The sequence below is a fragment of the Loxodonta africana genome, chromosome 12 (assembly GCF_030014295.1).
Source record: "Loxodonta africana isolate mLoxAfr1 chromosome 12, mLoxAfr1.hap2, whole genome shotgun sequence".
Lineage (NCBI taxonomy): Eukaryota > Metazoa > Chordata > Mammalia > Proboscidea > Elephantidae > Loxodonta > Loxodonta africana.
In genome coordinates this window covers 76829500-76844478 of record NC_087353.1, presented here as the reverse complement: position 1 = coordinate 76844478, position 14979 = coordinate 76829500, and the positions used below count along the sequence as shown (strand labels likewise).

The 14979-nt window shown below is 40.0% G+C and overlaps 1 protein-coding gene across 1 annotated transcript in view; it reads right to left on the bottom strand.

Annotated features, from left to right (window-relative positions):
- The window catches only part of ACSM3 (acyl-CoA synthetase medium chain family member 3), a 36689-nt gene continuing 21710 nt past the window's right edge, over positions 1-14979 (bottom strand). The window contains exons 4-13 of the mRNA XM_003418886.4: positions 13087-13230; positions 12816-12972; positions 12495-12574; positions 11407-11530; positions 10386-10466; positions 4494-4595; positions 2650-2777; positions 2451-2550; positions 1272-1391; positions 1-285 (exon numbers count right to left, since the gene is read on the bottom strand). Of these exons, the coding sequence (XP_003418934.2) occupies positions 199-285; positions 1272-1391; positions 2451-2550; positions 2650-2777; positions 4494-4595; positions 10386-10466; positions 11407-11530; positions 12495-12574; positions 12816-12972; positions 13087-13230 (1123 nt within the window). The 3' untranslated portion in view covers positions 1-198. The remainder of the gene's footprint in view (positions 286-1271; positions 1392-2450; positions 2551-2649; positions 2778-4493; positions 4596-10385; positions 10467-11406; positions 11531-12494; positions 12575-12815; positions 12973-13086; positions 13231-14979) is intronic.

The window sequence follows — 14979 nt, the reverse complement described above, 5'->3', positions numbered from 1 at the left end:
TAAGGAAAATGACACTAATACAGAGGCATTTACAAAATGTTTTATTTCAAAATTCAGTCTCTGATGTCATAACTACAAGATAGTTTAAATCAACAGTTACAAGCATGCTGCCATTTTTTGATCACCTTTCCAGAATCTTGGGGGTTTTACAGAATCTTTGTTTTATAGATACTGTGATAATTAATGGAATAAATGAATTTAAATTTTTTCCCATTCTTTTTTTCTCAGTTCATTTCTTTTTATCTTCCCACTGACAGTCTTTGGCAGCTCTTGAATAAATTCTACCTGTTGGTATCAAGCGGAAAAAAATTAGCCCAGAATTTCTCTTTAGATAAAGTTGATTTATAGAGTAGTTCTGTATGAATTCTGTGAAGCCCTGGTGGTGCAGTGGTTAAGTTTTCAGCTCCTAACCAAAAAAGGTCAGCAGCTCGAATCCACCAGCTACTCCTATAGGGTCACTATAAGTTGGAATCAACTCGATGGCAACAGGTTTGCTTTTTTGGGTATATGAGTTCTGGATGAGAGAATTGGGGCACCCATTAGAGTGAATTTTTGGTATTAACCAAAAAGGAAAGGGGGTGTTGTTGGGAAGATTTTTCTTAATTTCTATTGTTTACTACAAGTTCAGTGAACCAAATGACTCAACAAATTAGGGGTTTCATTTTAATCTCAAAGATTCTGACTCTTCATCTGTCATTACTTCAGTTTGGAACATTTCATATAGCATTTTTGAGGAGAATGTTCATTAATATTGGGGGAGTGGTCTGCCTCTGCATTTCCCATTGGGGCTGCCTAAGCGGAGGCCTTAGGTTCAGACATGCTCTGATAAGGAGGCTGAGAATTGGGTCTCACCCTTTCCCAGCCCCTTCTTATCAGAGAAGCCTTCCTCCCTGTTCGGGGCACATAGTAACTTTCTCTGCCTCTTGCTTATACGTGGACACCATAGGGCACCTGGGCGACCCCACTTTTGTATCTCTTCCTGGAGGGGAGGGGACAGGATCTCCTCCAGCCGCAGCACAAGAGGGGTGCACATGGAACATCTGCCCTGCACTGGTCTCGAGGGACGACTCGCTGGCCATGGGAGACCAGTACCCCCAGTTGAAGCTGATCTCACTGTCTCTTGTGAGTAAAGCATTATCCCATGCACTAGTAGGGCATGTGGTCCGTGTCTTTTGAGGGCAGCCTTGAACACTGGCACAACAATTACACAAAAAATAGTTGAAGTTTTCCTAGTACATTGAACAAATATTCATCATAATTGGAATACCTACCTTTCTGGGATATTTGTAAGGTGCTGTCACTTTTTTTACATGCTCCTGAATCTCCTTTTTTAATTGTTCTTGGTCACATGACTTATAATCAGGTTTCAGAACAATAAAAGCCTTTACTACCTGAAATAAATATTTGAAACACCAGGAAAATAAGTTGTGTATTTTTATATTTTAATGTGTCTTGTTTGCTTTCTCCAACTGGTAATCTAAGTGCCTAGTGGAGTGGGCCAGAAGGTTTAATGGGATTTGGTCCCAGCTCTGTGATCTTAAGTCAGCCAGTTGACCCATACACCTTCTTGTCTGTAGCTGATACAAGAGAGCTTCTGGTACCCTTGCTTTGTGACCTCACTCTGGAACCCTTTCATCTAACTACATCTTGAACTCCACTATCTTACCTGTTTATGATTATCTCTGCTCTTGTTGCCTCATCTTTTATTTCTTTCAGTAAAGTTTCCTCTTGGAAATTTGGCAGTGCACTAAGCAAAGCCCCTTGGGTAACAACCCAGCCCAATTCAGGTTAGCTTCTAGATCTGTGCCCTCCTCCCCACACCCCTAACATGGCCCTTATAAACACTCTTCACACTGGGTTTTCTACATCCTGAACTGTGAGAAAATAAGTATTCTTTAAAGCCACCCTCTTGTATTGCCTTTATGGGAGCACTAAGATACTAAGACAGTACCTTTAAACCCAAACTGCCATGTGGTCAGAACAACTAAGAGTGGGCTTTGGGAACTCCTGTCTTACTCATAGCTTATCTCCTGAATACTTACCCAGCCTGCTTCCGATTGCCTCAGCGCCTGTGTCTGACCTCCACCTCACCCCTGATATCTAATGCCAGCTTATGCTCAACTATCCTTGGATCGTGTCAGTTTCCAGACGTTGAGCCTGACCTCTCTTCCCCCATCCAGGTGTGAGTCTTGGTTGTTGGCATTACACCATCTTTGCCCTAGCCTGCATGGTAAAGAATCAAATTCTAGTATAGATTTTCCAGTCTTAATCCTTAGCAGTTCTGACTTGCATATTTCTATCTGACTTGCATATTTAGTAAATGAATTTCTATTTGACTTGCATTTTTAGTGAATGAACGATTTGAGTAATTTCGTTTCAATGAACTACAGTTAAATATGTGTGTTAGCTTGCCAACAGATTACACAGTCAAGGGGAATGGGTTCTTCTACCTCTCCTCTGATGGGATCTGGGCTGCTAACAACAGCTGATTCTGCAACCACAGGGTGCTCAATCAGGGCACTTTCTACTTCAAATGGTCCAATTCGGTAACTGGGAAATAAAGGATACAGCAGGATGAGCAGCAGGTTCACTCCAGAATGCTGATGATCCCTTAACACAGACATGTGCAGAGAGGAAAACGAAAGTTACCCAGAGGATAATATGATATCATCAGATCTTGCAATGAACCAGAAGTACCCATCTTCATCCATATATCCCCTGTCTCCAGTGATATAGAAATTGCCTCGTAGAGTCGAAGCTGTTCTTGCAGGATTATCCTGCAAAACAAATAACATTTTGTTAACTTTATTATGAATGTGACCCTTCTGTTCAGTTGGGTTTTTAAATAATTCTGTTGTAGTAAAATATATATAACATAAATTTTGCCATTTTAACCATTTTAAAGTGGACTATTCAGTGGCATTTATTACATTCACCATGTTGTGCAACCATAACCACTACCTATTTTCAGTCATTTGGGTTTTTTTAGTCTTTTTTTTTTTTTTTTTGGTGGTAAATGTATAGATAAGAAATCATTGGCCATTTCAATAATCTTCACATGTACAGTTCATTTAGATTTTTAAATGCTCAAGGAAAAAGACAATTTGGGCTCCTTTGAGAAGCCTCTGACAACAAAACAGAATGATGAGGAGTCAGAGTGTGAAATAGGGGTGAAATCCCAGCAGGGCACTCGCCTAATGTAAGGAAGGTAAACTACAATCACAATAATTAGACCTGCCTCCATCCTGAGAATTTTCTTGGATCAAAAAATAAATTCCGCAGGAGCTCAGAGCCCAGAGGAGTAGGAGAAATAAGTCTTTTGCTAATTGGTTAATATCTAACCCTGGCAGGAAAAGAGAAGTGAATACTCAGAATTAAAAGGAAGCACCAACAGCTAATAATTGTTGTTTTTGTGTTTTGTTTTACACAAAAGTAGAGTTGCTTTTGTAACTTTGGCATAGAAAAAAAAATGAAGTATTGCTATATTGTGGAAGTTTACTGACAAGTACAGCCTAGACATTATGTTAAATTGATGTAAGCTTTGGTATAATTTGTATACCTTGATTAGAGATGAAAATATGCTTGCAAACATTAAGAAGCTTTGACCTAAAAAAAAAAAAAAACCCAAACCCCTTGTCATCAAGTCCAACTAATAGTTACCCGATAGGACGGAGTACTGCCCCATATGGTTTCCAAGGCTGTGATCTTTACAAAAGCAACTGGTGGGTTTGAACAGCCAACCTTTCGGTTAGCAGCTGAGCACTTTAACCACTGTGCCACCAGGGCTCCTAGGAGCTTTGGAGGCCTGTAATGAAACGAACATAATCTCTCTGTCCCCTTTCCTATCCTCCTCTCACTCCTCCCAGGAAGAGAGATCACTAGTCATGTTTCAGGATACTGATTGAGTTATGTTTTAGGATGGAGTAGGTCAGTGGAGAAAAGGCTTCTTAGGCCACATTTTCTTCTCCACAGAGAGTTCTCTGCACTGGGGCTTCAGACGTAGGCTCAGCCAATAATAAAATGCTTCCTCTCCTTTTTCTTGGGCTATGGTGACCATACGTCCTGGTTTGCCCAGAACAGTCTTGGTTTATGTCTGTGGTGCCGATGTAATTATTAATAGCTCACCCTTTCACTTGCAAGTGTCCTGGTTTGAAGAACAAATTATATGGCTGCCTAATTATGTAAGTATCTGTCCCAGGAGGTGATCTAGAATAGAATTGGATATTTCTTGATTATGAGAAGTCCAATTTACAATGTCTCTATGAGTCATTAAAAATCCCAAGTGCTGGTTAGCGTCTGTACAGGATCCCCAGTCTGCAGGGTTGCTATTCAAGACAATGAATTCTCAAGAAATCAAGAAAGGGCCAAGTACCTATCCAAGGTATGTCTGTGGCAAATAAGGATAATTGCCAAGCACTTTTGAGAAATAAATATTAAAAAAAAAATTAAAAAATATATATATAAAATAAGAGGTTATTTAATAACTCTCTTACCACATATTGAGTAAAAAGGCCGACTGGCCGGTTAGGTAGAACTTGAATTCCAATATCTCCTTCTTGTCCAGGAGGTAGAACATTGCCATTTGCATCTAAAATCTAGGATAAAACAGAACAGTTTATTTAAAGGAAATTTTATTTAATGCTACATTTAAATATTTTTTTGCCATTTAAGAATACAGACTTCAAAAAATTTCTAAGTATAACTTATACTTCTAAAAGAAATGTAGTAGTTTAAATTCTTATTGCATAAAGTATTATAAAGTGCAGGTTACCAAAATGTAAAAGAAGAATAAAAATTACCTTTTAATTCCACCATCCAGCAATAATTACAGTTAATATTTTGGTGATACCCTTCTTTTTTTTCTTCGCGATAAATAGAATCACTTTATAATACATTGTTTTGCAACCTGCTTTTATCAGTTAGTAATATATCTTGATTGTGTTTTCCTCATAATAAATAAAAAAAAGAAATAGGTATCTTTATTAGTGCTCTTGAAATTTTGCTTAGCTATTTTATGGAACAAAACTGTACTTCAGAAGCCCAATTCAAGTAAATGGGAAAAAGGAAATATTCTCTGTTGAGACAATGCTGGATAAGCCCAAAACTTGCTCTCTTTCCCTTCCCAATCCTAGTGGTCCCCAGTAATGTTGAATAGTAGCTAGCATTTGTTAAACACTCACTACATAATCCACTGCCATCAAGTAGATTCCAACTCATAGCTACCTACCCTTGTATAATAGAGTAGAACTGCCCCCACAGGGAGTATGTGACCCCCAATACCCACCACCATGTTTTCTCCTTTTTCAAAATGGGCAACTGAGAGCTTAACATAACTAAAGCCATGATAAACCTATAAGTTGTTCTTCCTCTGCCTGCCTCCTTCACATACCTCTGTTAATGACTGTTTTGACCAAATGTTAATAATTTCGTTCTTTGTTTTAAACTGATGCAAATAAACTTTTGTTCTGTTGGTGGGACTACCTGTGGCATACAACCCCCACAGGAAGGTTGGAGCACATGTATCAGATATGTACATCTTTAGCCTAATAACGTCTGGCAGGGGACTACAAAGACACTTGTAACCCTTTTAAGATTCTATGTAAGTTCTAATGTAAAATTGCTCTTTGGGACTCCATAGAGACAGCCTGTGTTGCTGCCGGTCCCGGTGATGTATACATCTCCTTAATAAACTTTCTCACTCTTTCTGACTTGGAGTGTGTTTCATTGGCTCAACTGCTCCAAGGCACGGACCCTAATCAGGTAACATTTCCAAGGATGTGATCTTTATGGAAGCAGACTGCCACATCAGTCTCCTTTGGAGCGGCTGGTGGGTTCGAACCATGGATTTTTCACTTAGCAGCCGAGCGTATTAATCGCTGCACCACCAGGGCTCTATTCACTACTTGCGAAGTAGTAAATGCTAAAGTTTTAAGTACTTCACATGTATTCTCTTTTTTAATCCTTACAACATTCCTATATGGTTAGAACTATCACGCCCATTTTACAGATAAGGAAACTTTAGGTACAGAGAGTTTAAATAAGATAGTGATTGTGCTGAAATTCACAACTCAGCTATCACACTCCAGATTTTATGCTTTCAACCTTTACATTCCTCTGTGGAATCACTCCAGGAAGCAGTTATTTTGACAAGTTATTTCCTGCCTCAGAGCACTTGCACATGCTTGTCCACTTGCCTAGAATGGTCACCCCACCCCACCCCCATCATCCCTCAGGTCTCAGTTTAAATAGTCCCCAGGAGACCTTTTTGTCTCAGTCTATAGTGGGTCCCCTCTTGTATACTCCCAGCTCCTTTGCTGTTTCCTTCATAGCATTTGTCACTCTTACCACACTGTGATTAACTCATCACTGTCTCTTCATTGGACCCTAAACTCCATAGTGCCTGAAACATGACAGGTATTTATTCAAATTAGCATTTTCCATTTGATTGCTTTCTTTATATACTGGATTTTGGCTTCAAATAAATTTCAGCTGTTTCTAAATATCAGATTCTACTCTGCTTTTTTATACATCCACCAAGTACCTTGAAATCTGAAGTGTGGCTTGAATGTAACCAAAACCAGTTGCCATTGAGTTGATTCTGACTCCTGGTGACCCCATGTGTTACAGAGTAGAACCACGCTCCATAAAGTTTCAAGGCTGTGGCTTTTCAGGAGATCATCAGGCCTTTCTTCCAGGGCATCTCTGGGTGGGTTTGAACTGTCAACCTTTTGGTTAGTAGTCAAACGCTTAACCGTTTGCAGCACCCATACTGGAGTATAGTACCTGCTTGGCACTTCCCAGCAGGAAAGCGGCTAATGCTCAGGATGTGAAATTTGAAAGGCAAAAGAATTCTAATTATAAAAGCTTATTTTTCACCTCTTGCAAAATATATAAATTCCCACTCAGTCCTTTTTAAAGAAATGCTTGGCTCCAAGTGCCAAGGAATTAAGAATCCCTGGGTGGCACAAATGGTTAAGTGCTGGACTACTAACCAAAAAGTTTGAAAGTAAGTTATGATGACCTGCTCCTGAAAGATCATGGCTTGAAATCCCTATGGAGCAGTTCCACTCTGCACACATGCAGTCACCATGATTTGGAATCAACTCGACTGCAACTAACAGCAACAATCAAGTAGTTACTGTCAGAAAAACTAACAGCAACAATCAAGGAGTTACTGTCGGAAAGGAGATACGTTAAGAATTCCAATCACTTGTCACTGACTACTCTTCAAGTAAAAAAAAAAAAATAGCAATCAAGAAATCAAATGACACATTGCATTGGGCAAATCTGCTCCAAAAGACCTCTTTAAAGTGTTAAAAGGCAAAGATATCACTTTAAGGACTAAGGTGCGCCTGACCCAAGCCATGATGTTTTCTATTGCCTCATGTGTGTGGGAAACCTGGAGAACGAATAAGGAAGACTGAAGAAGAATTAATGCCATCGAAGTATGGTGCTGGCGAAGAATATTGCATTTACCATGGACTGCCAGAAGAACTAACGAGTATGTCTTGAAGAAGTACAGCCAGAATGCTTCTTGGAAGCAAGGATGGCAAGACTTTGTCTCATACACTTTAGGAAAGTTATTAGGAGGGACCAGTCCCTGAAGAAGGACATATTGCTTGGTAAAGTAGAGGGTCAGAGAAAAAGAAGGCTCTCAGGGAGATAAATTGACACAGTAGCTGCAACAATGGGCTCAAATACAGCAACAACTGTGAGAGCGTAGGACCTGGCAGTGTTTTGCTCTGTTGTGCATAGGATTGCTATGAGCCAGAACCAACTCTTTAATAAATGGGAAAACAGATACAGTCTCTCTCTTGGCAGAATCTCTTGTGCTCTTTATTGCTCACGGGGCCCTAAAAATGTTTAAATATGAAAATTAAGAGCTTTGGGCTTTGAAGTTGCAAGACTCTGATATCTAGCTAGCTGGAGCACATCACCAGATGCCAGAATGTCATTGCATATGCTCTTAACCAATTAATAAGATGCCGAGTAATAACAGCCCTTGAGTAAGGGTTAAAAATGGAGTAGTTATGCTGATTGGGGATGCAGGCAGAATACTATTTTCCCTGAAGCTGCATCATTTTTGTATTCAGAGATCGCTACTTCTGAAAACCCCTGGGCTGAATTCATGGGGAACTGGTGGGGGTATACTGCAGTTGGGAACACCTTGAGTACAGCTGTGCCCATGAGACCCTGATAGCCATGCCTGTTGGGACTTGTCATCCAAACCAAAACCCACTGCCGTGGAGTCAATTTGACAGAGTAGAATTGCCCCATAGGGTTTCCGAGGCTGTGATCTTTACAGAAGAAGATCACCAGGTCTTTACTCCTGTGGAGCTGCTGGTGGTAAGTTTGAATAGCCAACCTTTCTGTAAGCAGCTGAGCCAAGCATTTTACCAGTGCGCCACCAGGGGTCCTTAGGAATTATCATAAGGAGGGAGAAAAAAAGAGGACACGGCTGTATGAAATGCCAACTTGATTTCCTGTAACGCAGACGTGATAATGGCTTAATTATCAATTTTTCATTCTCCAACCTAATAGGCTAATAGGCTAAGCCTATTAAACAATGAATGATTGCTAAGCCTGGTTACAGAATGTAACCAGGGTTCCCCTACCATCTCTTCTTAGGAAAGCTTTTCAAAGGACGGAATGTGAGGGAGAGTTGAATAATAAATAATAACACCACTTATCTTCTGGATCCTTATTATCTAGTGCTGCTATAACAAGTACCACAAGTGGATGGCTTTAGCAAACAGAAATTTATTCTCTCACAGTTTAGGAGGCTGGAAGTCCAAATTCAGGGTGCCAGCTCTAGCGGAAGGCTTTCTCTCTCTGTAAATTCTGGGGGAAGGTCCTTGTCATCAATCTTCCCCTGGTCCAGGAGCTTCTCAGTGCAGGGACCTTGGGTCCAAAGGATGTGCCCTGCTTCCAGCTTGGCTTTCTTGGTAGTACGAGGTCCCCCTATCTCTCTGCTTGCTTTTCTCTTTTATATCTCAAAAGGTATTGACTCAAGATACAATCTAATCTGGTAGACTGAGTCCTGCCTCATTAACGTAACTACCGCTAATTCTGCCTCATTAACATCATAGAGGTAGGATTTACAACACATAGGAAAATCACATCAGATGAGAAAATGGTGGACAATCATGCAATACTAGGAATCACAGCCTAACAAAATTGATACACAATTCAATCCATAACATGTGCCAAGTCTTCTGCTCTGTGCTTTAGGAGATATCATTTAATCCTCACAAGAATGCTATGAAATCGGTTTTGTTATTGTTAGGGTTACCAACCATCCCGATTTGTTTGGATCAAGGAGGCTTCTGGGATACCTGACTTTCAGTGCTAAAACCAGGTAGGTCCCATAGGGACAAGCTGTTCTCACTAGTCCTCATTTTACAAATCAGGAAACTAAGGCTTAAACGGATTTAACAGCTTACCCAAAGTCACTCAGCTAATGAATAGCAGAGTCAGACTTGAGCCACTAGGCAACACTAGACAAAGTTCCCACAGCAAGGTTAAAGTGAGGGGAAAAATCCAGCATCTGGTTTGTTCTATGAACAGTGACAACAACAATCAATCTCATCTAAACTTTCTCAGATTTTCCTGATCATATGAATCACCTGGGGTGCTGTTAAAAATACATGGATTCCTAGGTCCCGCCCCAAATCTATTGAATCAGACTGTCCAGGGAAAGGGCCTGAGAATTAGCATTTTTAGCAAGTGTCATAGTGATTCGTAAAGTTTGGTTATGTGTTCTCTACTCTGTAACCTCATCCATTTTGTCTTTTTGCTGCTGTTGTTTTCTCTTACGTATTGATATAAATTCCTTTGGGTAACTTTGGCTGGGTTGATCTGAGAAGATTTCTAAGCCTGTACAGAGTGTGTAGATGGGGAAATAGGAGCCCCACTAGAGATCAGGTGGAATAATGGCAGTGGGCCAGTTAGATTCTAGAGAGCCCAGGCCCTGCCCGGCAGGACTCGGGCAGAGAGGGAGAGTGCTGCAGCCTCAGCAAATTGTAGCCCATTTTGGCCTAGTTGACCCCCTCAGGAGGCCTTGACCTCCCTCACCGGAAGCGTGATGTTGTGGTTAAGGGACTACTAGCTCGCGTAAGTTCCTTACCCCTTTGTGTTTTATCTGTAAAATGGCCCTAATGTTAGTATATCTCCTATAGGTTCCTTCTGCGAAGTAAATGGGTTAATACCAGTAAAATACTTAGAACTGCATGGCACGATATCGATATTTGCAACGCTGAAAAAATAAATGAAAAGAGACCAACAACCTAATGTTTCTAACCCATATCCATCTTTGCTTGGCAGTTGAGGTTATAGTAACAAGAATCATCACCAAAACAAAGAGATGGATGTGGAGATGTGCAAACCTTAACATCAAAAGCAGGAGAAGGCTTTCCCATTGAGCCTGGCTTAATTTTCATTCCCTTAAAATTTCCACAGATTAGCACCTAGTTAGGAAGAAGAAAAAGTAACATAACATTACAAGTAAATTTAAACCAGACTCAAAACAAAACAGTCTCTGCTTTCAAGAAGTGCAGAGATAGACACTCAACAAATATATATAATAAAGTTATAACATATAATAAATTTATAATTCCTAAACTATCCAAAGCTAAACACATGCTGTCGAGTCAATTGCGAGTCATAGTTAGTGACCCATAGGACAGAGTAGAACTGCCCCATTGGGTTTCCAAGGCTGTAAATCTTTACTGAAGCAGACTGCCACATCTTTCTCCTGTGGAGCAGCTGGTGGGTTCAGACTGCTGACCTTTTGGATAGCTGCCAAGCACTGTAACCACTGCGCCACCAGGGGTCCTCCCTCTGTAATAACCACTTTTATTATTTTTCATTAATTTCTTCAGACTTTCTTCTTATTCTTATTTCTATTAGCTTTTTAAAGAACTCATTTTGCCAAAGAGTTGTCTAAAACCAAGCAAAACTAAACCCATTTCCGTCGAGTCAGTTCCAACTCACGGCAACTGACACTTTTAATATTTCAAGAAACAAGGAACTCAGTTTTCCATTTTGAGGCAGCCCTGTAAAAGTACCGTATGACATAAAATGAAAATTCTTTTTATAGAGCTAGTATTTTTTCATTTAAAAAATATTGTAATGCCCTCACCCTAATGAGTTATTAAAAAAAAAAATCAGTTATATAGTAGTATTTTTCTCAGTAATTGCTATTTAAACAACTGTGTCTGTTAATCTCCTGTAGAGCTTTCTTGCAACTAGGTTTCCTCAAGCTTTTTTTTTTTTTTTTAATACTCTTCTAACCACTCCATTCCTTCCCTATCCCTCGAGCAATCATAAGGCTGTAATAGACACTTTGCTATTTATTCCTCTGACTGAATCGGATCTAGCCCTGTCTCTTCAGTGGGGTTAGCATACTGTTTCAGTCTGTCCGTATCCTTCGTAGATATCCAGGCCTGTCCTGTTTCTCCATAGTTCGGTCACTTCAGGGTTGATTGGTTCTCCAGCACTCACGCAGTGCTTTAAGCTTTTGAACTTATAGCTTCTCGGAAAACAGATAACAGGGTGGGGTTAGGTTTAAAGGGAAAAGTGGAGAGAAATGGAAATTAGGGTTGTTCCTAATGAACTTTCAATATAAATTGTGTTGTACTTCCTTCCGGGTTCCCCTCCCCAATACAAAAAAAAAATTCTAGCATCATAAAATGATACCCCAAACACTAGTTTTTCTTTTTCTTTTCTCTCTCTCTTTTTTTTTTTCTTAAGGGGAGCCGATTTGTTGCAAAGAAAAGCGATGTTATCTATCATGGGCTTAACTTAGGGAAAAAACTAGTTACTGTCGAGTCAACTGCAACTCACAGCGACCCCATATGTGTCAGAGTAGAACTGTGCTCCATAGAGTTTTCAGTAGCTGATTTTTTAGAAGTAGATCACCAGGCCTATCTTCTGAGTTGTCTCTGGGTAGACTTGAACCTCCAACCTTCAGTTAGTAGCCAAGTATGTTAACTGTTTGCACCACCCTTAACTGTTTCCTTAACTTAGGGACGGTACCATGTAATAACATTTGAAGTCAGTGATGAAAAGTTTATCAATTGTCTGGTTAAGTTGATTATGATATATTTATATTAGGAAATGCTATACAGTTATAAAAAGAATGAGGAAGCTCTTGAACAGTACTGGCCAATAGAACTTTCTGTTGCGATGGAAATGTTCTCTAATCTGCACTCTCCACTACAGTATTCATGAGCCTTATGTGGCTATTGAGCACTTGAAACATGGCTAGTGCTACTGAAGAACTTTACTCTCCTTTCTTGGCGGGGCCCACACTGGACACGATAATAATCATTTACAGAATGTTAGCAAGAAGGAGGAGGAGGAGGAGGAGGAGGTACCTAAATCTCAAACCTACTAGTCAGGAGCTGTGTTTTTAGGCAGAAAGATCTTTTACTTTATAGCTCCTTTTTCTCCCTTCTTCCCTTACTAAGTGCCAATTTATCAATATTTCTTACCTAGTCATATCATTCTGTATAAGCATTCGGTATGCAGTTGGGGCCGAACAAAAGACGGTGATGGGAAACTTGGAGAGTGTCTGAAATTTAAAAGACATGAGCTCTTAGCCTTACTACAACTATAATAAGTACAGGTCAACTTATTGTTTATTTTAATGTAATTGCACTCACACCTTTTCTTCGTATACCTTTTCAGACTTACTGACTTGCCAGATGTGAAATATCTTAAATTGTTTTGTCTACTCTGATGTCTGCAATTTGCTATATTCATCAGTCCTGCTAACGCATTTCTAAATGCTGATCTCTTGGGCGCTGCCTTACTTGCAAGATAGAAGTTGGCTCAAAACGTGGGAAATAACATGCAAATACACATGCTCCCTGGATCCATGGAGAAAAGACACTACTCCATGCAGACTTTGCCCAGCCTGTGTCTGAGGTATTCCACATTACATCGGAGGGTGTCAAATCCAGCCAGAACCTGGGAAAACAAAGAATATCCCTAGTGTAGACAGGAAAAAAATAAGAAAAGACCAGTAAATGGATCATCACCTTTACGATTTGGACACTTCAATCTGCAGTGTTGTGGAAATACCTTCCATTTACAGATAATCCTATACCGAAGCTGCTGTGGGTGTGTTCGGTCATTTTAGGAGATCCACTTGTCCCACTGGTAAAGTAAATGGCCATAGTCTCATTGTGTTTTGTCTTCACACAGGTATGGTTGTCACTGGTATGTCTACAAAGGAAACAATGATGATTCTACACATAAAATACGGTGTCAAAGACTGTTACTACTGAATAGGAACCAAGAACTGACCTCTTCATCTCATAATCAGGCCCTAGTTGACCTAGGTTCAATTTCAAGTTAAAAGCCATCTCTCCATTTTTTTTTTTATTTTTAGGTATTTTATGGAATCAAACTAAACTTGACCATCAGTAGCCTAAAAGTAAATTTCATAGCTTTTTCCTGAATGGTCATGGGGATGTGAAGAACTACCCCTTTCCCTCCACTGTAGATACTTTAAAATAGGATTTTTAAAAGTGAGTATGTTAATAGAAGTCATGGGTAATAATCATGTGTAATTGTATAAAGCAGGGGTCAGCAAATTGTAGTCCATGGGCCAAATCTGGCCTGCCTCCTCTTTTTGTAAATAAAATTTTAGTGGAACACAGCCATGTCTATTCATGTACGTATTACCTATGGCTGCTTCTGCACTACAACAGAGGAGTTCAGTAGTTACAACAGAGATTATATGGTCTGCAAAGCCTATTTACTATCTGTCCCTTTTTAGAAAACGTTTGCCAACCCCTGAAAGAATTGTTTCCCACGAGAGTCTACATAGTTCTAGATATAGAAAGCAATAAAGAAGGTCTAAGCATCCATCCAGGAGAGGAAGTAGCCCAGTTAGAGAGAAAATATTTCAGTTCCAGAGGATAACTGGGCTTCTACATAAGTCATACATTACCCATACTCACTGCCATCGAGTCAATTACGACTCATACTGACCAAATAGAACAGAGTAGAACTGCCCCACAGGGTTTCCAAGGCTGTAATCTTTGTGGAACCAGACTGCCACTTCTTTCTCCTGTGGAGCTGCTGGTAGGTTTGAACTGATAACCTTTTGGTTACCGACTAAGTGCTTAACCACTGCACCACCAGGGCTCCCTAGTCCTACATTAGGGCAGCTGAAAGGAGGTAAAGTCTGCACACATGTACATCAAGTGTCTACAGAGCATATAGATATATCTGGGAATACTGAGCTGACAATGAATGAATCAGAAATATCCTGGCCATGAGAAATATGGAAAAGCTGCTTTCAAAGACTGACAAAGCTAGACCAAGTATTTAGTCTATGACCCCATAATTATCTTCTTTAAAAATAGTACCTGTAGCCGTGTACCTATCTCTTCTATCACAGATAATGGTTGCCCTCAAAACTAAGGTAGGGTTATTATACTGATCTCTTACTATGAGAGACAGTAAATATAGCAGTTAAGTGTGTGGGCTTAGAAGCCAGAGTGCCTGGATTTGAAACCCAGCTTTACCTGATTCTGGCATTTGACCTTATTCATCCATATAATTATAGTAGCTAGTAGCTACTCCCTAGAGTCCCTGGGTGGTGCAAATGGTTAACATACTTGGCTACTAACCTAAAGGTTGGTGGCTCAACTCCACCCAGAGGAGCCTCAGAAGAAAGGCCTGGTGATCAAAATCAGCCATGGAAAACCTTATGGAGTACAGTCTACCCTGACACACATGGGGTCACCATGAGTCGGGAACTACTCAATGGCAACTGGTAGTGGTGGTGTAGTGACTCCCTAGGTTGTTGTGAGACTTAGATGAGTTTATATATCTAAAGTGCTTGGAAGAGCACCTGGCACGTAACCAGTGTCATATAAATGTAAGCTATTGCAGTTACAACATTATTTTTATTAGAACAGTATTTGCTTGTTGGTAAGAACTCAGTAATTGTTCGCTGTTTTA